This window comes from Halichoeres trimaculatus, unplaced genomic scaffold (genome assembly GCF_033239565.1).
Source record: "Halichoeres trimaculatus isolate MK-OKI-2021-1 unplaced genomic scaffold, fHalTri1.1 fHalTri1_scaffold_6, whole genome shotgun sequence".
NCBI lineage: Eukaryota > Metazoa > Chordata > Actinopteri > Labriformes > Labridae > Halichoeres > Halichoeres trimaculatus.
Genome location: NW_027437184.1, coordinates 2193785 through 2219229, shown reverse-complemented (window position 1 = coordinate 2219229; position 25445 = coordinate 2193785). Strand labels below are relative to the sequence as shown.

General features: G+C 34.8%; 1 protein-coding gene across 5 annotated transcripts in view; it reads left to right on the top strand.

The window, feature by feature from the left end:
* The window catches only part of ncam1a (neural cell adhesion molecule 1a), a 481923-nt gene that overhangs the window by 438004 nt on the left and 18474 nt on the right, over positions 1–25445 (top strand). The window contains exon 17 of one of the 5 annotated variants that reach the window (XM_074671805.1): positions 13173–15115. The exons of the other annotated variants lie outside the window; for them this stretch is intronic. Within the exon in view, the coding sequence (XP_074527906.1) occupies positions 13173–13252 (80 nt within the window). The 3' untranslated portion in view covers positions 13253–15115. Of the gene's footprint in view, positions 1–13172; positions 15116–25445 lie in introns of those variants that run through there. 5 annotated transcript variants of the gene reach the window in all.

The window sequence follows — 25445 nt, the reverse complement described above, 5'->3', positions numbered from 1 at the left end:
GAACTCATGAATAACCTGAGGAACATACACTTCCTCACGTTGAATAGATTCATTAAAGCTTTCCATGTGGCATAATTATCACATGCAAAGTTTGAATAATGGTTGGAGCTTTTTTTAATAAAGGGAAAAAGATTATTAAAGTAAAAAATTAGTATATATTAGAGGAAAAGGTCAAAGGAGCTAATGCAGCAGCTTGTTCGTGGCCTTCGTTGTTAAATTATGCGACATAAGTTTTAATCAGAGGAGCAGGTTTGGAGTTCAGAGTGAAAAAAGCTGTGAGTGTTGGTTTTTGGTGCCATAATGTCCTTTTTCTGTTACGTGATGTGGAAAAGCAAAGAATACTTTCTATGAAATCATCTTCCAGTTAGTGATGTTCAGTACCACCAATTTCCTTCGCGATCCGATGCTGAGTAAAATCCAGGCTGGTATCAGTGATTTTTGATCTAATACCCATACTTTGTGTTAATATATGCAATGTGTTTGGTAAGTAAAAAAAAAAAATCAGAGCGTGTCAAATCGTATCACTAAATCTGAACTGCCAATACAAAATATAGTTAAATTAATAATTATATGTTACAATGATTGAGCAAGATTGTCAGTGCCCATATCTTGAACTATTTATCAAAATAAGACTTTAATTGCCAAGTACATTTGCAAAAAACAAGGAATTTGACTTGGTGTGTTGGTACAGCAATTAAAAAGACAATAATATGAACAGAAAATAATGTAGAGTTACTGACTGTGCACTCTGTAAAATAAAACATAGAAAAAGTTAAGATATGAATATAAAAAAATATACAAAAAACAAATAGAAATATTAAAATAAAAACAAAAAATGTCTATGAAAACATAATAAAATGATAAATAATAATGATAATAATAATAAACTCAAGATATAAAATATACAAATATACAAAAATATACAGGAAAATACAAATTACATAGAATAAAAAGAATTGAGAACATTTATAGAAAAAAAAATAATGATAACAATAAAAAATAATAATAATAATAATAATAATAATAATAATAATAATAATAATAATAATAATAATAATAATAATAAATTAATAATAGTAATAATAATAACTGAAAAAAGCAACAATCAACAAAAAAAAACATGTGAACAGAAAATAATAGTTACCAGCTGTACATTCTGTAAAACAGGAAATATGAAAAGGAAATAAAATACACAAATATACAAAAAAAAATAAAGAAACGTAAAAATAACAAAAATACAAAATAAAGAATATTTAAAGAAAACAAAATGTTTATGAATATAATAATAATAATAATAATAATAATAATAATAATAATAATAATAATAATAATAATAATAATAATAATAATCATAATAATAATGGTATTATTCAACAGTTAAAGTAATTTGCTGCTTTAAGTAATCAGTTTTTGAGGAAACCTGACCTGAATTAATCAAGGATTTAAAAAAGTAGTTCCCACTGAATGACGTATCATTCAGATACGATTTCAACACTTTGGTCACTATTTACTGTGGTCCTGTTCATGATTTACAGGATCCCAAATGACAAGTATCAAAAGTATCAATATTTTGGTTTGAGAATGGATTTTAGAGCACAGAGAAGTATCAATACTTAAGTATCAGTCAATTACTCAACCAAAAACATGATTACCCATGCTGTCCGTTCTAATCAGTTATTTACTCACTTCCCATCCCAGTGATGATCCTCTTCTGGTTCATGTTGGGCTGTAAAACCTCAAACCTGTTGACTCCTGCGCTGGCTCCACTCATTATCCCTGCTTTTGTTGTTGTAAAGCTAAGTATGATCTGGTGTTGACACAGATTTTTTATTTTGAAAGTCACTGAATGCTTTAACGTGGTTTCAGTATACCACTTCCTGTTTGATCTGCTCCATCTGCCTGGTGCAGATTGATATGTCGTTTCCTAAACATCCGGCAAAAGTAGAAGTCTTGCGTATCTGACCCAGAGCTCAGACACAGCCAAACACACCAGAGCGGTGGTATATTTGGGCTGTAACTATAGCTCCATCACCAGTCGCTCTGAAACATCATACCTGTAGTTTGTTGATCACCAGAGAAACGATGATATCATAGCGTCAGTTAATGCAGCTGTGAGCAGTGTGCACAGACGTAGGACCTAATCCTCCATGCAGAGCTGCTAAACTGCCTTTCATTGTTTCCCAACAACAACGACAACAAAAATCTATTTGACTCTATTCTATGTAGAAGCTGCTTGAGATAAAGCTCCTTTGCACAGCGCAGCTCCTGTTTGCCCTTGAGTCAGAGACGGAGAGGAGAGCCGGATGTTGATTGCCATTTGAAAAGAGAGAGGAGAAGAAACAGAGGAGTGAAGCGCAGAGAGTTAAGTTAATGGACAGTTTCACAAACAGGTACAGAGGCAGCTTGAATAGAGCTGCACCCAAAGTGTTTCTGGAAAATGATTTGTTCTTCAAAATAAAGCCGTTAATGTCCTCTTGAAGAAAATGACAGCTGGTTTCTGGGAAAGCTTTTAACGGCTTCCTCAGAATGCAACAAGAAAATAAAGTTATGAAACAGACTTTCTGTGTCAGTGACCACCTGTACTAAAAGTTTCTGGGGGTCTCTCAGTCTCCAGGTTTTTTATTTAACTTTTCTTTAGTCTGTACTTAACCAGGTTGGTCCCATTGAGATTAAAAACCTCTTTTTCAAGGGAGACCTTGCCAAGACAGGCAGCAGCTAAAGCACAAAGTTACAGACAGGAAACACAAAATGAGACAAAGCAAAGTGAACAAACATAAGATTATGGATTAAAATCATGTTCTAGGGATTAAATGTTCAAAAAACTGAGCTAAAACACTGACATCTTATGGATCATGGGTCCGCAACTTTTGCTTTCATAGGAGACATTTTTACCAGCTCACCTGGATTATACTCATTCTGGAGCAACAAAATCTATTTTATCTTCACAATAAACACTTCTAAACTAAGTTAAAATAAATTAAATAATTATATTTTTAAAAAATATAAGTTTTTTATATTATTTATGAAATTGCGCATGTGATGTCTGGGTTTTAAGTTTTAAATACATTTTTTTTAAAAAGTTAATTTAATTTTTTTTTTTTCAATTTTGAGTTCGTTTTTAGAGATTTTTTATTTTTTTTATTTTTTTATTAATTTTGGTTTAAAAAATGAAAATTTTGCATTTTTAAAAAAAATTTTGGTTATTTTTTTTTTAATTTGGTGAAATAAAAATTAAAAATTTGCAAATTTTTGAAATTTCAATTTAGAAATTTTATTTATTGTCATTCATTCAAAAAAGTAATTTATTTTAATTTACCCAAAAATTAAAACAAGTTAAAAATAAAATAATAATGATAATAAAGAATTGAAAAAAAGTGCTTAATTTGCAAAAAAAAAAAAAATTTAATTGAATTAAATTTCATAACATATATTGATAGCATTGCTTAACTGATCATTTTTTGTTGTTTGCTGTCTTGCCACATATCAAATATGTATATTAATCCAGCACGTTGTCAGTGAATTGAATCCATCCACACGGAATAAAAATCTGTATTTTCTTCCAGATTAGTCTTTTTGTAGATGTAGTTATCTTCCCAGGGCTGTAAAACTTAAGGTTAGTTGTAAGAAAAATAAAAACTCTTTTTTCCAATAATATTTTTTAAAGCTACATCGAGCCACTGCAAAGGAGTCAAAGAGCCACAGGTTGAAGACCCTTGTTATAAAACCTGCCTCTGTGTCTTTTATTTTAGATTCGATGACATTTAAAGCAAACCTACGTACAGCCAAGCCCCAAATCCAGGCCCAACCAGGCTGTAATCTCTCAGCAATCCTACGGATGAGCTGCAGCATTGTTGCAACAAAAGTTGATAAATCTGAGGCCTGTTTGAATGAGTAATGTGTCTTATCTGTGTTATGACAGCTCTGGGGTTTATTGAAAATGACTTGACTGCACCGCAGCAAAGAGAAAGTTGTGTTTTGAAGCAAAAGGCCACAAACCGAGCTGCTTTACTTGACAAGTTGGAGACGGCTCTGAAATGTGAGTCAAACCGGAGAAACAGAGCGAAGCCTGAGTTCAGCCAGTGTTATGAGAGCTGTTACTGATAGGCCTGGAGGACTCTTCTTGTTAAATCCATGCAGGAGCAATTTAAAAGTTTACATCAAGCAGCGTGTGCCTCAGAGGGTGGTGAAAAGATTAACTCTGTGGCCAGTAAAAATAAACAAGTTAACGTGGGTCATCTAAAGTGTGTTTTCCTTTTACCACTCGCCTGGAGCCAAACACTTTCCCTCCACTGTTCATGCTAAACTTCTGCCTGATTCAACTTCTCTTCCCTCCACCTAATCCTCCCCTGTAGGAGTAATACATTTCTTTGTTTTTCATGCACACAGCTCCTTATTTGCATTTTAAAACATTGTGCTCCCGCTGCAGAAATGTTCCAAGGCCGGGCTTGGTGGGCTCTGCAGCGACTATTGAATCCATATGAAAAGCAGAGGCAGGCTCTCTGTGGTTTCTCCCGCTTTGATGTTCTGCTGCTGCAGATAAAACTTGGTGCTCTGCTCTCCTGCTCTTCAATAGCTGCTATAAGGCACATCACAGCCCCAGCTCAGCGAGCAGAAAGTCAGAGAACATATCAGACTCACGGCTTTGTCGCAAGTTAAAACCAAATATTCCTGAAGCCAGGGGGTCACGGCCGGCCTTTGCTCTGTTGTTGTGTTGGGTGTGGGGTGCATGTTTAACTTGGGCTGCATCCCCACAGAGTCATACCTGAGCGATGAATCAGAAACACTTCATTCCTCTTTGATCTATTACTGCAAAACAACTCTGACAGGATATCTTTCTCTCTGCATCATCCTCTCTTTATTCAGTCCTTCACTTCATGTCAGAGGTTTTCTTCTCTGTCCTTATTCCTTAGCTAAAAATGCTCATTGCTCCAACTGTGAAGCCCTGTGATAACATCTGAACTGACTCTGATAAAAGCAAGTTAATCACCCTCTTTGTCAAATTAAGGAAAGATGTGACACAAAACATAATTAAATCAACTATAAAATAAAAACAGCAAAAGACGAGTTAAAAAGGAAAGATTTGTGCACATAGAAATACCTGTCAACCAAGCAGCAAACCTCCGGTCTAAGAAAGTGTCTGTTTGAGGCTGGCTCCAGAAGTACAGGGAGTCACATGCACACCAAGTCGATCTCACCCAATCAGAGGCACAGCTCAGGTCACATGACTGAGGGAAGCTCTATAAACATACTTTAAGCCCCTGCCGCTTCTAATATGGCTGCGATAGCCGATATGCTTCAATTTCCACTTCAGGAACAGACGGTTGTCAGGGAGACTACATCCAGTAATTATACAGTCTGTGCTGTCATTTATAGCGCCCTCTATTGGTATCAAAATAAAGGGCAGTTTTCATACTGAATTTTTAAACTTGATAATAATAATAATAATAATAAAAATAATAATAATAATAATCATAATAATAGTAATAATAAATTAATCTATAGTATAAATTATATTATATAATATTTTTAAGAGATTAAAGGGGCAATAAAAATAATTTTAAAAAAAGTAAAAAAAACAACTTGATAAATAAATATACATTTATTATTATTATTATTATCATTATTATTATTATTGTTATATATTATTATTGTTATTATTATTATATTTATTATTATTGTTATTATTAAATGTATTAATATTGTTAATTATGTTATATTTTTTTAAGATAAAGGGTACAATAAAAAGTAAAATAAAATAAAATAAAATAAAAACAACTTGATAAATCAATAAACATTTATTCACAAAAAGATGTAAACTTCTTTAAGTAAAAGATTTAGTAAAAAATAAACAAATAAACAAGGCAGCTGAAGATGTTCTGGTTTCATGGTACTGTTTGCTAATTTCTCCCCACAGAAAAATCTTATTGAGTGTTTTTGTCCTTTTTTCTTTAAAAATTGTCATATTATACTTGATATGAGCCACATTTAGAGAAATTCAGATAAATTTACTTAAAAATTTGTTTAAAATAGAATAAGGCTTTAATTCAAGTAACCCATCTGTTGATAAATTGGTATATTTTTTTGTCATTATTATAGCAATTCAGACCTCATTTTTGTTTTAAAATAACTTGAAATCAGACATTTTTCTGGACTGGTCAGGTGAATGTGGCTCATGTTAAGTCTAAAAAGACATTTTCTACTTAAAATAAGACAAAAACACTTGATAAGATTTCAGTTTTTCCAGTTTTAGGAGGGTTGCAACTTGTGGACAAAATTCTCATGAAGCATGTTTTTCCAAACACTGACTGTCATTTGTATCCTTGTATAAGAGGGACTCTTATTTTGTAGGGGTATGACGGAACTGAACGACAGTTTATGAACTTAAACTTAAATTTCACTCAACTATTGATTAAATAGTGTTAAACAAATTTTGCTTGGTAATATATATATTTATAATCTTAGGTCCCCCCAGGAGATGCCCTTGTGTATCTCCAAACAGACTAAATTAAGCTGTTATCCAGCACGTTTAAAGCTAAATCAAACTCCTAAGCTGTTGTTCTTTTAGTAAGTTTTGCAACTTTCAAACTAAGAATTTCTAATTAATGGTTATAAATATTAAAAATAAGCCCAAAACAAAAACTTAAGAAAATAACTCAAGTTGCAACAAAAGAATTATTGATCGAGTTGAACTTATGATACCCTCACAATATTCTAATGAGCCTCTTTAATCCCAGAGCTAACACGTTACTGCAAACACACCATGAAATATGCAGCGTGCTCAGCTTCCAGACTAATGTTAGCTGCGTCCTGCGGCGTCCAGGTGTTGTAGAAATAAAATATTTAAACCAAACTGTTTTTTAAAGAGTGTTTGAAGATTTACAGCGTCATTACAGGCTTAAGCACAGCAGGGGGTACGGGAAGAATTAAGAGGCAAAGTACACAACTTTTGCTACATTAATTCAGTTTACAAACACCAGAAAAGTGTTGCACCAAGTTAGCTTCTCATTGAAAACAGTTTGATCTATATCCCTCTCAGACCCAACAATAATTTCACTTTCAGAGCTTTATTTACAAAATAAAAGAGTCTGAAAGGATCAAACCTGCTGTGCTCTGTCGAGGACATCCTGGGCTCTCCAGTGATTTCTGATTGGTTAGAGTTTATCCAGTGAAACTAAAGATCTGCCACTGTGTTTTATGAGCATAAGAAAAGAAATTTATCAGATTTATGCAAATGCTTTTACTGAAAAATATTGGATGTTTTTTTTAATACAAGCCTTTAAGCTGGAATGAAAGTTTTCATGTCATACTTTATTTTTTTTTTAACTTACTTTAACATTTTTTCGCTGTGTCCTCCACACTAGCCATGGAGACTGGCTAGATCTATTTTTTCATATTAAATGCAGGGAACTTCAGGTAACAGAGGATTGAAACATTGACAAAATGACCCTCAATAACCCATCAATACACAAACACACACGCTGCAAAAAACTGAAATCTCATCAAGTGTTTTTGTCTTATTTTCAGTAGAAAATGTCTTTTAGACTTAATCTGAGCCACGTTTACCTGACCAGTCCAGAAAAATGTCTTGTTTCATGTTATTTAAGGACAAAATGAGGTCTGAATTGCTTGTAAAAAAATTGATAAACCTGCACAATGGAAGAAGAGAAGAATATTTGTATTAAGACATAATTTAAGTTTCAAGCAATTTTTTTAGCAAATTTTTCTCGTTCTTCTGGCAGATTTTTTTTACTTATTATTATTATTGTTATTGTTATTATTGTTATAATTATTATTATTATTATTATTATTATTATTATTATTATTATTATTATTGCTATTGTTATTGTTATTATTATTATTATTATTATTATTATTATTATTATTATTATTATTATTATTGTTATTATTATTTTTATTATTATTATTATTATTATTATTATTATTATTATTATTATTATTATTATTATTATTATTATTGTTGTTGTTTTATTGTATCTTTTTAAACAACCTCCTTTTTGATTGATTTTTAATTGTTTTCTATAATTTGTTCTGCCTGTAAAGCACTTTGAATTGCCATGCTGAAATGTGCTATATAAATAAACTTGCCTTGCCTAATTACCCTACTTGAAACTAGACTAATCAGTTAAATGTGGCTTATATTAAGTATAACAAGACAATTTTTACTTAAAATAAGACAAAAACAATTGATTAGAATTCAGTTTTTGCAGTGCACATGAACACACACGCTTAAATTTTAATTTTTTTTTTTTTTTAAATCCAGATTTGATGAGATTTATACACCTGGAAAAGGGAGGGCATACAGGCTTCAAGTGTTAAAAGCTAACTTTTAGATAGAAAATGATTTAATGTTTGTTTTAATTTTAAAAAAATATTTGGTTCCTCCTTTAAAACTGTAGGAAAACTGACGGAAGGAAGACCATTTCTTCACAAAATGAAGCTAAAAATATTGATCAGCAAGAAAAAGAAAAAAAACAAGGCAACAAAAGGGGTTAATGGCAGAAATCAGGACGTATAAAAAGTTTTGATAAGACTTTTAATAGAATAATAAGAAATAAAAACGACTTATCTGTACAGTGTTGAAATCTGGCAAATATTTTCCTAAACCATAAAATTGATTTAATAAATGTGATTATAGATGTGATGTCAAGGTTTTTTTTCCCTTTTAATGTGGAAATTATATTTTTAAAAAACATGAATATATATTTTTAAGTTTTATTAATTTGCAAAACTTTCCAAAATTTGCCAAAGATTTTGAAATAAAAAAAACTAAAATATTCGAAAATTTTAATTTTAAAAAATTTTTGGATGTTAAAAAATCAATTCAAAAAATTTGCAAAATCTTCAACATTCAAAAATTTTCCCCAAAAAAATTCAAACTCACAGACATGCTATGACTTAAAAATTAGCTTCTTTTTAGACTTTTTTTAGACAGAAGAAAGACCATTTTTCAGTATCAAGTAGTCCAGGACATTTTAATTTAAAAAAAAAAAGTTTAGGAAAAAAAAATCCAGCATGCAACATTAAAATAAGACAGTTATGGGTCTCAGGAGGAAAGGCAAACATAACTCCTGTATAACTCTTGTTAGTTTTCTGGATTTATAAAACATTAAATTACCAGCAGCTTTCATAACAGCAGCCAAATATTTGATATTTGTTTTCAGACTTCTGTAAAGAAGTGAAAGATAAGATTGAATTTGGACTGAAAATCAATTTAGTCCCAAACAAAAAAATCCAGGTTGTGTTTTTCCATTTCTCCTTCACCTCTCCATCTTCAGCTCTTATACTCAGTCATTAGTCCCATCCTCTCCTTCTCCCCTCTCTTTAACTCCCCCTGTCTGCTGGTTTCACTCCCTGTATCTCACTCTGCCAGGTTTATGGGGCCTCACACTTCGGGGTCCGTGGCCGACCTGAAAATTCAGTGTGTGGCCCAGTTCGGTGGGGATGCAGCCTCTAACAGTCTTTGCATGGTGCCACTTCCAGCTGGATTAATTTTGTGTGTTCTTGACTGGAGACTTGAAAAAGCAATGGCTGCCAGTGCATGGCCCGTAAAGAAAGCAGTTATTTTCTGTTTCATGCGCTTGCTGGGCGGCAGCCATCAAGCAGCGGGAGGTTTGGATCACTGAACTGCTCTGAGTGCAGAAGTTCACGTGGGCTGCTTCCAAGTCAGCCCCTCTCTAATTCCTGTAATTACTTTCATTTAGTTTTTGTTCTGTCATGTTTACCTCTTCCTCAGAGTCTCTGGTGTTTTTTTTTTCTTTACTTCAAGGCGTGTGGAAAAGTGCTGAGGTTTATTTTTAGCTCCAACATCTGTAGCTAATTCCATTAGGTCCCACAGCTGTTCCTGGTAAAGCCGCCTTAGACCAGCTGCTCTCCTGTAAATACACGCTGGCTCGATGCACTAAATTGGCACTGTGACGCAAATTGCAAATGCAGGGTTTGCTTTTTCCGAGTACATGCTCAGGAGGTAGTCGTACGCACAAATTGCTACTAAAACAAATCAACCGATATGATCTGAATTTGCTCTACTATCACAAATCTCGACTCCCGGCTTTGTTGTTGAATCTGTTGTGTGTCCAAATATTCAGGCTTGTGCAGTTTTTTGTTTTTTGCAGGTACAGCTGGGCAGCATTAGCATACCACAGACTCAGAGGGTACAATGCTGCCCAGCTGAGGGATAGATCAGGCCATGCTTTTGGTAATTCTGAGGTGGAGAGTTTGCAGAGGATTCATCCAAATCTCCCAAAACGAAGCAGCTATTAACGTTTGCAGTTTTGATAACATGAGTTCATTCATTCATCCATACCATAGACCTGAGCTCCATAACCAGCTTCTGTTTTGGATGTGTGGTTTTTGCATGGGTCGTTCTCTCTGCTATGACCGGTGGTGTGATCGTGGATGAAGAAGTGGCTCCATGGAGGATCTGCACAAACCGGCCTCCACCACGTGTCTGATGAGGCTAATGATAATAAAATTAATAATAATGATAATAAATTGTAATAATGACAGAAGCTTACAAATTGCTTTGACAAACGGTCAGGAAATAAAAACAAGGAACACAAGCTTCAGCTCAAAGAAAATAAAACAGAAGGCTCAGTCCAGTCCAGATAGTCTTACAAATACTGTATTTTCATATGACTTATTAACCCAGACAGTATGAGAACCATAGAATGAGACCATGAGTAAAATGAAGCTAAAAATATTTTTCAGCAAGAAAAAAAAACCAAGACAATAAAAAGGGGCTAAGGGCAGAAAAAAGGCAATATATAAAGTTATTATTAAACTCTAGATTTATAAAAAATAAAAACTAATTATCTGTAAATGGTTAAAATCTAGCAAATAATTTTCTAAACCAGAAATGTATTCAATAAATGTAATTAAAGATGTAATGTCAAGGTTTATTTAATTTAATGTGGAAATATTTTTTTGAAAAACATATATGTATATATTTTTGATTTTTTTTTATTTTATTTTGCAAAACGTTCCAAAATTTGCAAATTTTCGAATGATTTAGAAATTAAAAAAAAAACTGTAAAAAGTTCAAAAATTTTATTTTAAAAAATTTGCGGAAATTAAAAAAATAAATTTCAAAAATTTGCAAAATTTTTACGGTTTTGACATTTTAATAATTTGCCAAAAAAATATATTTTCAACTCACAAAAATTTTGGTAATTTCAAAATTGGCTTTTTTAACGTTTCTGGAACAATTGGCAAAATTTCAAAAATTTGGAGTTGAAAAATTTGGGAATAATCTTTTACATTTAAAAAATAATGAAAAAATTCAAACAGTTTTGAAATTCAAAAATTGCAGTTAAAAAAAAAAACTAATAGCAAAAATTTTTAAAATGTTCAAACAGTTTTGACGTTTGAATAATTTACCAAAAATGTGTTTTTTTCTAGAAACTATTTCAAAATAATTGGAATATTTAAATATTGACTTTTTTTTATATTATTTAAACAATTTACAAAAATTAAAAAATTTGGAATTGAAAACATCTGCAACAACATCTTTCACATTTCAAAAATAATCAAAAATTCAAACAGTTTTGAAAGTAAAAAAAAAATGCATTCATTTGTAGTACAAACTTTTTATTTTTCTAGCTTCTTTAGTAGTAAAACCCAAAATCGCAACAGCAATCGAGCATCAGTACTTTGTTGATGAGGAAAAAAGGAGATATTACCCAAAAATGTTGAAAAATTTACGCCAAAAAACTTGTTCAACTATACAAAAAACAGACGTGTTTTAAGACAAAAAAAGCTCCTACAGGACTTCAGATGTTTAAACTTTGATCTTGACTTTATTGATCATTTCTTTAAGATGTGGTTTTATGAGGAAATAAAAAATCATAACTTCAAACTTATCTTTTATCTTATTTTGAAGGGGTGGATCAGATTTTTTAATTTGACTTTTAATTTACTACATTTTACAACTTTTTCTTCTCATCCAAGAAGGATAATGTAATCTTTAATAATATATGTGTCTCCTTTTAAACTCAAACTTTATTTCCTCAGAATTTCAGTTCCTGTTTTTTATCCCAATCCACTTGAAATGGGTTTTTAATTGGAAAAAGACATTTTTTCAACAACATCAACGTAACCTTCAACTCACTGGGATGTGTTGAATACAGTTAATTAACATTAAAACATGCAGTCTTTGTTAGGGGGAGACTAAAAGTCACACGAGGCCACGAGGGCAACCGTCAACAGAACCTTTATTCACTGACTGTGACTGAGACGTGAACACAGTCACAGTTTGAAACAATTCAAGTCAAGAATGGCCGAATTGGTTGAGATTTGGAGGCCGAAGAAACAGAAACAAAAGGAATTCTCTTTTACGCTGAATATTATGAATATTACTGAATTTATCTGCAGTTATGGGAAACAGCTCCCAGTCCAGGAACTTCTGTGAGCTTTTACTTGAAATAAAAGATAAATGGAGTTCCCTAAAGTAGTTTTATGAAGTAAGTTATGCATCAGATCAAATCTACATCTCATAAATGCAGGATTTCCATTTGCTGCTGCTGCTAATGCAGAGCTAAATGCTGCACAGAGTCCAGAGTCCTTGTTTCACTCGACGTTACACCACCGGTCATACCCGATGAGGGACGCTAGCCTGACTCTGGTGGATGTTTTCACATCCAGGTCGCCGCTGACCCGCTCCATGACTGATCCGAAAGTGTCCGTGTTTGAACTAAAGCTTGAGCAAAGAGGTTGGACTGCAGTGTCTTTGTCACGTCTTCCTTTTCCGTTGTCATCCCCGTCATTTCCTGTGACGCTCCATCCTCGCCTGCCATGCCCCACCTGTCACTCGCCTTGCTTACTAACATGCTATGACTTCTTTTTACGTTGATCCTCTAACTTGGATTTCCTTTTTTTGCTCCTCGATCAGTCTCTGATGACCTTTCAGGCTTGTATTTCTGTATTTCTGACCTTATTTTTCTGTCTTTCTCCCTTTTTTCCCTCTTTCTCTCCTGCTTCCCTTTTCTACGTGTCCACTTCCTGTCCCCATGTGTGATCTTCTTGGGCACCTACGGACCATGACATTACCATACACAAATTTCTGTCTCTGTTTTTGGTTTTTGTCACACTTTTTCTTCAATGGCTCTCATTTAAAAAAAAACAAACACTGTGGACACCTTGATGGGTACCTGCAGCGACCCTGGGTTGCCAAAGCGTGACGTGCAGTCTGGCGGCTCTCCTGCTGTCCCTGCTGTCCGCGCTCTGGCTCTCATGAACTGATTTCGTTCAAGGAGAAAGAGGATAGTCTGCGCCTTTGAAATCTGTGGGCCCAGAATCCTTTGCTTTCTATGCCTTTTGACCCTTGTGCAGCCACACACAAGATATAAAAAAGATGAAGAGTCGAGACATTGGTTTCATGACGTTATTACAGGGTGCTCAGTACTTGCATCATTCTCAAAGTTTGGGGATTTCAATTCTGTTTTGATCTGTTTTCATCTGTTTTCATGTTGTATATGAATAGACTCGGAAAGGGAGGGATGACAAGTGTGTTGTTGTTGTGAAAAATTGGACTGGGTGCTCTTTTAAAGTAGACAAAGTGTTGCTGCTTTGTTGTAGATGTAATTAATAACACATTCATAATGCCTTAATGTGATCCGCAGAGGGGTGATTGGTAGAATAACTTCCTGACTCGGTCTGAGTACGTGTCTACGATGAGCTAACCAGACATGGTAACGGCAAAGAGACTTTTATTTTGGAATTTATTGCCTATCAAACGGACACATCATTCCACTGCTACGTCAGAAACGACACAAAAGCATGAACACTGCATGAAAGCTGACACAAGGCATGATCCAGTATTCATGAATGTGCTATGCAGATGCTTTGAAGCTCCCCGGTCGAAGCATTATGAATGTGTTAACAGGTGAAGAGTACGTGCTGTGCCTAATATCTGTCTTTTGGATACAAGCTTGAAACGCCCTGCAGTACAAAGTGAGGGAAACATTTAGGGAAAGATGTGGGAGTGGTCAGAGTATTCATCTTACAGACGGTTTATTTTTTAACATTATATAATGCTCACTTTCAGATCCATTGTTATGTAACCACCGTGTCTGGGGAGGACAGAGAGTTATTCAGAGAAACTAATCATGTTTGTGACAAAGTGTACATAATCTTTTCAAACTGACCTTCAAGAAATACGAGAAATCAGATGTTATTTTATTTTCCTCTTTGAATCATGTTCTCTTCTACCTGAAAGCAGAGAAATGTCTAAAACGCATCCACTAAAAGTTTCATTTTCAGACATGTGAAATGATTCTATTCTCTGAGACGTTTTTGTAAGTACATATCAGTGTATTTCCATGTAACCATTGTAGGGTTGAAATAAATTGTGTTTCTTTTTCTTTCATGAAAGTGTTTCCTGGAGATTTTAGACAAACTGCATCGTGTGACGCGCTCGTCCTCACTCGTAGCGACTGTTCAAGGCTTGGATTGTGAATCTGAATCTGTCCTTTCTGCAGCTTTCATGAAATGTCTGTACTCTGCATTCAGTGTTGCATCACACCACATACGACTGTTAAATGGTGGAAGATAAGAAGCCTGGCTAAAGCCCAGTTAGAGCAGATGCATGGAGAACAAACGTGAACAAATGGTAAACAATGCTCGCTGTATAGCTCAAGCTACCTCAGCTTCTGTTAGCCAGTTTGGTTTCACACCAGTTTTTGTCCAAACATGAAACCCTTAGAAGGACAAACACCCAAAATATATATATATATATATTTATGCAACTGAAGTAACATGAGCAACTGTTGAGGAAACTTCAAAGGATGTAGAGCTTTGAGTGATAAAATATTAAGGTATAAAACACGATATGACAGACACTATGCAATACTTTGCAGTACAGTAGGATTAGATTCAGTATTTTATGCTCTTAAATACTAATATGGGCCACAAATTAATCAATCAATCAATTAGACTTTATTTAAAAAACACTTTTCATGCACATGAGTGGTAACACAAAGTGCTTGACAAAAAAAATCAATTATTTTTGGATCAAAAATATATATGGCACGACACAGCATGATAAGATATGGTACGGTACGGTATGGTACGGTACAGTATGGTAGGGTAGGGTACGGTACGGTACAATACAGTACAGTACGGTGCGACATGGTACGGTACAATACGGTACGGTACGGTACAGTACGATGTGGTACGGTACAATACAGTACGGTACGGTACAATACAGTATGGTACGGTACAATACAGTATGGTACAATACAGTACGGTACAATACGGTACAGTACGGTACAATACGGTACGGTACGGTATGGTACAGTACGATGTGGTACGGTACAATACAGTACGGTACCGTACAATACAGTATGGTACAATACAGTACGGTACAGTACGGTACAGTACGGTACAATACGGTACGGTACGGTACAATACGGTACGGTACAATACAGTATGGTACAATACAGTATGTACAATACAGTATGGTACGGTACAATACAGTACAGTACGGTACAATACGATACAGTACGGTACAGTACAATAAGGTACAGCATGATAAGATATGGTACCGTACGGTACAGTACGGTACAGTACGGTACAGTACAATAAGGTACAGCATGATAAGATATGGTACCGTACGGTACAGTACGGTACAGTACGGTACAGTACAATAAGGTACGGTACCGTACAGTACAATATGTAATAAATGAAACCAAATGATACGACTTTATGTGATAAGATAAGCCGACCAGATACAATACAATACCACATAATAAGATACAATGCTGTGTGAAATAATGTTAAGCTATATAGTCTGTTAAAGAAGATAATCTCACAAACTTATAGATAAATATTTTTCAATATTATAAAAATTAACCCCAAAGTGAAGCAGGAAGCATAAATTACCCAATGCCAGTTCTGTGGCTGGACTGTTTTGATTTGGGTGGCCCAATCAGAACACTGTAGAAAGCCTGCACATGTCCATAAATAGATTACCCTTTCGATCTTCACTTTTCACTTCACTTTATTTTTTTTTAATTTAAGTTCACAAGTTTAACATTCAAAATCTGGAAGAAATACAACAGGGTAAGGACTGAGACTGGTGATTAATGCTTCAGAAACCAGGATGACACATGAAATCGACAATTAACCTGACAAGATGGCACCTGTGATCCCATAGCATCCACATCCACTGACACTGTGCAACAGAGAAACACAGGAAACACAAATGTCTGTTAAAGCCAAGGTAGAAATTCTCTATACCAGGGGTCTGCAACCTTTAATCTCATAGGAGCCGTTAAGCCTCAGCTCACCTGGATTAAAGTCATTCCAGAGCCACATAATCTACTTTATCTTCACAATCAGGACAAAGGAGTGAAGAAATTTGAGAAATTTCAATTAGATGCTGAATTTTTCAAAAATTGCAGATTAAAAAAAAAAAATTCCATTAGAAAAATGTGTGAAAATTCGGAACACATTCAAAGATGCTGAAAAAAATTGCCATGATTTTTTAAATTTGCAAAAGATTAAAAAAATGGAATTTCAAAATGTACACACAGACACACACACACACACAATTTGAACTTTTTAAAAATTGGAAATTAAGAATTTTGCCAAAAATTATTTATTTGCAAAAGATTAAAAACCGTAATTTCAACAGTTTTCAAAATTTTCAAAAATTGAAAAAAAAAGAAAACTTAGCAATTTGAACCTATTTAAAATTTGGAAATTAAAAAAAATGTGAACATGTTGTTAATTTGCTAAAGAAGTTAAAAAATTGTAATTCCAAAAATGTGCAAAATTTTCAAACAATTTTAAAGAAATAAAAATTTGAACTTTTTCAAAAATTGGAAATGTAATCTTTGCAAAAATATAAAGAAATTAAGAATCAAAAAAAATTCTAAAAATGTTAAACATTGGGAAAAAAAGATTTTTAAACTTGAATTGAAAAATGTCAAAAATGTGAAATTTAAAAAAATTTGAAAGAATTTAAAAGCTTTATTTATAATTATTTTTACAAAAATTCAACGCATGGTTTCATTTAGTTTCAATGTCTTAAATCCTTACCACCCTTGTAAAAAAAAAAAAAATCCCTATTTTAAGTATATTTTTCAAAGCTTCAAGAAGCCACTGCAAAGGAGTCAAAGAGCTGCATTAGGCTCCAGACACAGGTTGCAGACCCCTGCTCTATACAGTTTCCATTTGTTCAAAGATTTGTTCCGACTCATTGAAGAAGATTAAATGCATAAATGGAAAGAACAGAAGCGTCTTCAGCCATGATGAAGAAGAGACTAATGTGAGAGATTTAATAAAGCATTGATACATTTCCAGTAAGTAGACAGACGTGATGGTGATTGTTTTCTTTGTCTGGTCATTAAAATAGAAAAGAGTGGTGCTTTGAGGAGCACTTCTCCTCTGTGGTTAAATCTTCTCAGGCAGTGAGCTGTCAGAGTCCAGCTGATTTCACTCAGAGCTGCTTGTTAGAGCTGTTATCATAAACTGATGTGGTGTTTCCACTTCTCCACTGAGTATCAATGACTCGTCTGTTTGTAGAAGTTATGATTGATCTAATGCTCTTTCCACCTCCTGTGTTCTTGTGAAAATATAAAATCATTCATGGTTTTCCATTAAAAAGGGCTGATTTTTTATTCGTTTGTTGAAGGTTGACTATCAAAGCGACTCTCGTGGGTTTTAAGTGCTGGAGCATCAAGCACGCCATGTCCTCCGCTTCCCATTTGAACAACAGACGCTTGGAAGGTTTCATTTGAAGCAGCATTAGTCGGTCGCAGAGAGCTCTTCACTTCTAAACAAGCAAATGCTGAAGGTTTTTACTGTCTGATTTGTAACCTTTGAAGAGGGCTTCGGAGGAAACGCCGGGGTGAATGTTGCTCAAGAGGCTTTCTGCCTGTGACTTAGGATACAGACACATCATAAACCTCGGCTGCTCGCCTCGACCGCATCTGCCCGGAGGTGGAATAGCTCTGATGTGAGGTGAAGCTCTGTTTCCCGCTCCAACGCAGAGAAACACCCGTAGATACTTATATATATTTCCTTTTGATGCTTTTCTTTGGGCAGCCTCCTCTGTGGATAAAAACAGGTCTCTGGCTCCTCCATCTTTTCTTAGTCTGGATCTAATGTAAGACCTGCCTTCATCAGTGTCTTCATCATCCATGGCACTGCTGTTTAATCTCAACTAGGATCTGTCAGAAGGATAATCAGGGCTTACGACACCCCGGAGGTGTTCTTTGTCACTTGTTGGTCCCTTCTGTTGTTCATCAGGGCCTTCTGAGTAATGATAACGCTGATCAGCGCTGAGTGAATTTCATCTTTGCTAATCAGCAGCTCCGTCTAAGTGTGTGCATCGGGCTCACCCGTGTTGCATATAAACAGAAGATTTCTCTTCCCTCCAGCATACAACGCAGCCGCCCGCTGCATACAGATGACCTGCAGCGAGTGTTCACCACTTTGAGATTTATTCTCTTTGCATGGTTTGAACATTGGCTCAGTTATTATCTCAATGTGCTTAATGGGATGTTTGTACAGACAGAACAATTAAACTTTATCGAGGGAATTGTCGGAGAAATGAGCAGGAAGATTGTTTTATGTGGTTATAGAAAAGTGGATCCACGTCAGCAATTCTCTCTTCTGTCATTTACAACAGCTTAATTTTCTACAGTAAAAGACTAATGTTTTTCCCTCTTTATGATTAGATTTAATATTCCCAAGATCTACATGTTTCCTATGGCACAGGGGTCTGCAACCTTTACTTTCAGAAGTGCCATTTTACCTCAGCTCACCTGGATTAGAGTTATTTTAGAACCCCAAAATCTACTTTATCTTCACAATAAAGAAATAAGGTAAATTAAAAAAAAAAAATAAAATTTAAAAAATGTTAAATTAATTAATTAATTATTAATAATTAAAAATTAAATTATTTCAATAAGTTGTGATTCCCCCCCCCCCCCAAAAAAAAATAAATCTAATAAATGTGAAATAATAATAATAATAATAATAATAATAATAATAATAATAATAATAATAATAATTTACAATTTTTGGTGAAATTTCGAAAATTTGCAAAAAAAAAAAAAAAAATGTAATTTAAAAAAATGTGCCCAATTTTTTAAAAATTGAAAGCATTTTATGATTTGATTTTTTTTCCAAGAAAATGAGTGTAAATTATTTGCAAAAATGTGCAGTAGTTAAAAAAAATGAGTTTAAATAATTCGCAACCATTTGCAGTAGTTAAAAAAAGAAATTTGTAAAAATTTCAAATATATTAATAAAATCTTTAAAAAAAAATTCTAAATTTAAAAAAAAATTCAAAAAAGTGAAACTCAAGAAAATTTGCAGAAATTATAAAAAAAATGGAAGCTTTATTGGAAAAGCTGATGCATAATTAGTTCAACAAAATGTTAACACATGATTTTATTTAGTGGCAGTGTCTTTTATCATTAATACCCTTCAAAACTCTTTATTTTAACAATGTTTTTTAAAGTTACAAGGAGCCACTGCAAAGGAGTAGAAGAGCCACAGGTTAAGGACTCCTGCTATGGCACATTGTTTGTCTGTATTTCCACTGATTGCCAAAGACCTGGGAAAATTTTGGAAACAAGGCCAATGACATATGGAAAAAATAATAATAATAATAAAGTTTCTACCAAACAGTTCAGTTCGGTTCGTCTTAGTACGGCACACGTTTTGTAGCGTTTCCTTTCACTAATCCCAGGACAGGTCCCAAAATAACCGACCCATAGGTCCCACTTTTTGGTAAGGTTATGTTGGGGTGCCACACATACCGGTCCAACCCCAGTAGGTGGAGCTAGAAACACTGCAGTCTGTTGATTGGTGGAATGGGTGATTGGTGTACTTTGTAACAAAGAGCCACATGGAAATCACAAAGAAGACAAATTGCTGGATGTCTCCCATCATTGCTCTTTGTTTACTGTGTCTCGTTTTTCTTCTTCATTGGATTTATTAGCAGCGCACACTGTGTCACACTGCTATGGCATCAAGTTTCAACATAAAAGATGTGGCTATCAGCATCCAGCTTACACGCCACCTACCAAGAAGAGCACAGTTAGCTGTGGAAACACAAACAGGATCAGGCTTTACTGATCCGACCCGTACCAAACTGTACTGATCCTTACCGGACCACTTGGTGGAAATGGGGCTTTAGAAAGAGACAGATAAGCCAGCATCCCCATGTGCTGCACAGCAGTTAGCCTGTTAGCATGAAGGATGTTCAGCCTGGGCTGGTTTTTGCTTCTCTGCACTGCAGATGGATTTGTTGACACCTGAAAGGAGACAAGCGTTAGAGACAAATCCATCACCAGTCAGATGTTTCAGAGAGACCCGGAACAGCTCAGCTGTCTAAACCATGACAACATCAGAGACCGAGCGGTGTTTGGCTCAAAAATTTAGTCTGACGACTTTCAGCAGAATCCATCCTTAACAAACAGCTTTAGATTAGGATTAATTTCTGATCTGATGGGGCTGTTTGGAAAAGTATAGGTTTGTTGAATTAAACAAAGATTCATTCTGGAGGAGCTGGAGCTGTTGTTAACTAGATATTTGCAGACACATTCAGCTGAAGGTCTCCAGTTTACAGGGTCACTCTTTAAACTGGAACACCGGGAGGTCCATTCAGGTCCATCACAGCTGGGGGTCAGTTTATTTGGACAGAGGGTGAAATAAAGACACTGCAGGGGCCCCACCAATTCATCAGCCTGGAACAGGGGTCCTCAACCTGTGGCTCTAGGGCCCAATGCAGCTCTTTGACTCCTTTGCAGTGGCTCTTTGTACCTTTAAAAAAAATATTAATGAAATAAAGAATTGTTATTTTTCTTACAGAGGGTAAAGATGATTCAAGACACTGACACTAAATAAAATCATGCGTTAACATTATGTTAAAATATTTATGGATAAAGCTTTAAAATTATTTTATTTCATTTAATTTTCCTTTTAAATTTAAACTAAATATTTATCACATCTGTCTGCTTTTATTTTTTTCATTTTATTTTATTTTATGTTTTTCTTTTATTTTTTGAGGGGGTTACAACATTTTTTGAATACATTTTTTAAAGTTTTTTCAATATTTTGAAACAAAAACTGAGAATTCCATTGTTTTTTACATTTTTGCAAATTATTGCAAATTATTTAAATTTCATTTTGGGGGGAAAAATGAATTTTTGAAACTTTTAGAATTTTGTAAAATTTAGCAAACTTTTTGAAATTACAAATTTTATTTTTTTGGCAATTTTGTTATTTCAAAATTTTGCAAATTTTTGCAATTTCTTTAAATTTCAATTTTTAGAATTTTTTTGCAATTAATTGTAATTAAATTAATTTCTTAAATGTACTTGTACATGTCGACTTGTGTATTTGTTTATACAATTTTTGTCTTTATTGTGCAGATAAGCAGATTTTTATGGCTCCCAAATGACTTTATTCCAGGTGAGCTGAGGAAAAATGGCTCCTTTGGACGTAATAGTTGCAGATCCCTAGACTGAGAAGTAAATTTAGACCCTAATGTCTCTGATTGAAATGCACCTGGTTAGGTAGGACAGTTTCTACAGTCTACAGTTGGTACTTGGATGTGCGGCCATATTGGAGATACACAAACATAAACATTGAATGGACGAAGATAAAAGTGTGCATTAAAATATGAATTTAAGACGTCTTATCCGCCAACTAATGTGGAAACCACTCCATTCAGAGGGCAACAGGAAGTGCTTTACAATCACAACCCATTCACAGGCTATTAAGGCAGCAAAGATATAAAACAAACACCAGCAGCAGCAGCAACAGCAGAAATCTTCATTTAGCGCTCACGGTCTCTCCTGCATGAGGAGCCCCCAAAGATCCCAATCAGTCAGAGGGAGCAGTCTGCTCCTCTCTGCTCCCACCTGCCCACAGACAGGCTGCTGTGGAGCTGCTGTGGAGCTGCAGAGAGGATGGTGGTGGAGCAGTGCCACACTGTGGTGGAGAGCAGGTGGAGAGTGTGAGCAGGGGAACAAGCTGAAGAATATTTTCTGCAGGAGGAAAATAAGAAACTGGAGCTCAATCAGATATTTTTTCATGTTTTCATCAGGGTTTGAGTTAGTCTCTGTCTTAAAATAAAAACCACTTTAAAAAAAACAAGCTGAGTTTCCAGATTAAGCTTTCAACCTGCAGTAAAGTCGTTTATTAATCTGTGATTATTGTCGAACAAAGAGAGACAGAACTCCTTCAGGATGCTAACACCGTCCCTCTGACAGGATTTCTCTCAGAGTCCTCGAGGCTGGGTATAAATTTGGTGAGTTATCAGAGATCTCAGGCCTTTCTCAGTCCTCTGAGCTCCACTTACTCCATCAGGATGTTGAGTGTGCGCTGCCTTGGAGAGGGAAAGTGGTAATGAAGTACGCTAAGAGCAGTGGGTATGCTTCTTGGAGTGACACTTTTCTTTCCTCATAACGCGGCGCAGACATGAACCAGAAGCTGCTGAGAGCGTCTGGTGATAAAAAGGATCAGTGAGCTTCAGAAAACCACAGATATCTGTGAGAATATCAGTGTGATCGTTCCCTCTGGGTTCATTACGTGAAAACCTCAAAGACACGATGATGGGACCTGTTAGAGTTTTCAGCCTTGACGCCTCAAGGTGTGTTTCACACGGAAATAACATCTTCATCATTTGTTTCACACCTGCAAAAACTGAAATCTTATCAAGTCTTTTTGTCTTTTTTTTTTTCTTAAAGTTTGCTTGAAACTAGAATAATGTCTCAATACAAGAAACTTACCTGTAACAGCAATTCAGACTTAATTTTCTCTTTAAATAACCTGTAACACAACATTTTTCTGGACTTCTCAGATGAATGTGGCTCAGGTTTAGTCTTAAAAGACATTTCCAACTGAAATTAAGACAAAAACAATGGATGAGACTTCATTTTTTGCAGTGTACCATTTGTTTCAGTCTGGCTTTATTGTCACAGTTTGCTGGAAACAGAAGAGGTCGACCCAACGGCAGATTTTAAACCAAACACTTTATTTTACCAAACTCAGAATCCAACCGAAAACCAAAGAAACTTAGAGACTGAGGCCATGTCCACATGTACTTGAAGCCTGACATCCACACCAAGCCGCAGCTTCACGTCACTGAAACAATGTTTTCTTGAAAACTCCAGCCAAAGTGAAGGAAACTTTGGTTTCATGGTTTCATATATGGAGCTTTTGGGTCTCACTGATTGGCTGGCATGATTCGAGCCGCACGCGGTTTCCCAAATACCCAACTACGTGTGGACATGGCCTGAACGACACACAAGGAGCGTTAACCACAAAACAACCATGAAACCAGAGTTTTTCTAAATCTTACTGTAGTTTGCAGAAAAAAGCGTTTCTTGATGACCTCAAACTGTGGTTTGGAGTTGATGTCAGGCCTAAAGGTATAAACATGTACGCGGTTTCCCAGATACTTAGCTACCTGTGTTCATGGCCTAAATGTCATGTTTAGCTTAGCAGAAATTCTCAGAAGCAAAGCCTTAAAAAAACTGTCATCATCAGATTAAGTTCAGAGACCTGAAGTTTGACAAATGTTGTTTGCTAATAGTGAATGCTCAAAGTTTCTTATCTGATAAGAATACTCTGACTAGTTTACGGACATAAAAACTGACACGTTCAGCTGAAGGTCTCCAGTTTACAGGGTCACTCTTTAAACCAGAACACCAGGAGCTGACAGAGACACAGTCACATGAAGAGGCTCAAAGAAGAGTGTTGGTTAGGAGGAACTAAACCAAGACCATGTTTTACCCCAGAATGAAGTTAAGTAAGTAAAACTGAAATCTTCTCAAGTTTTTTTTGACTGATTTTAAATAAAAATTGTCTAATTACATTTTAAATGAGCCACATTCACCTTATCAGTCCAGAAAAATGTCTTATTTTACGTTATTTAAAGACAAAATGAGGTCTGAATTGCTGTAACAAGTGAAAAAAAAAATCTACCAATGGAACAAGAGAAATTTGCTTGAAAATTTGCTCAAAGCTAGAAAAATGTCTTAATACAAGAAAGTTTTTTCTTTTTCTTTCTCAAGCAATTCAGACCTAATTTTCTCTTGAAATGACTCAAAATAGGACATTTTTCTGGACTGCTCAGGTGAATGTGGCTCATATTAAGCCAAAAAAGACATTTTATACTGAAATAAGACAAAAAAAAAAAACTTGAGAAGATTTCAGTTTTTTACAGAAGCGACTTGAGTTTCTTTGGTCCAAAAACCAGAGCTTGCCCTAACCAATTTGGTGCCCTAGGCAAGATTTCATCTGGTGCCCCTTGTATTCCAGCACCAAGAACAATTTTTACATACTGAAATAAAACTATCATATAGCGCTACATTTTATTGACTTTACTTTTATTAAAGAAAAACCTGCAAATAAACACTTTAATCAAATCTAAATAAATACAAAAAAAAAAGAAATACAAAAATCTGTAAATACAAATTAAAGATTTGAAAATATGTTTATCACAGGAACCTTTAACAAAATACAATAAATAAGAAATCTAGTTGGTCACATATATCAGTCAAGTTACTGGTAGTAAATATCTGTTGATAATAAAGCAAACGCTGAAAATCTTAACTCCAGAGGTTCCTGGTTTGTTTCTCTTCATCAGAGCAGCAGGGCAAGTCTGCTACAAACAATTATTATTACAATATTTACATTTGAAATCAGCCGAGTGTTAGCTTACTAAGTGCACAATGATGTTAATAAGAAGCTTTATTAACAGTCAAACGTGACTACCTACCAATAACAAGCTAGTATAACTGGAAGTAAAACTGCTAAATAACATTACACACATACCTCTGTCTTTTTAGCCTTTCTCCTCCTCCTCTCTTCTTCTCTTTCTCCTCCTCCTCTCCTGAAGGCTTTGGCTTTTTTGACATGATACCTGTTATTTAGTGTACTGTCTGTCAGTATCATTTAAGCAGCATAAACTGCCTGTCCATCTCGTCCACAGACAAGCAGGTGAGGAGGAGCGGTGTTGATGCTGTGATCATGTGCCCTTCAGGGTCAAGCTGAGTGCAGGAAATTGGGTCTTTTTTAGGTTATTGTCATGTTTTGCTGGATTATTTTGTAACATTACTGAATGTAAGTCTGGAAATTCTTTTATACAAAAAAATAGCCCCAATGGCCCCCATGATCGCTGGCACCCCAAGCATTTGCCCATACTGTCTATGCCACGGCCGACCCTGCCAAAAGCATGTAGTTTGGATGGATATTTGCTGTTGTTGAAAACCATATCATGGTATCTTAAAATGAGGTCAACTTCTGAGGTCAACATAAAAAAATTGGATTTCATTTGATGAAATAAGACATCTTTGCTGAGAGTTTTGTGCAAAAGCCGGCCTGAAATCTTATAAAGTGTTTTTGTCTTATTTTCAGTAGAAAATGTCTTTTTAGACTCAATCTGAGCCACATTCACCTGA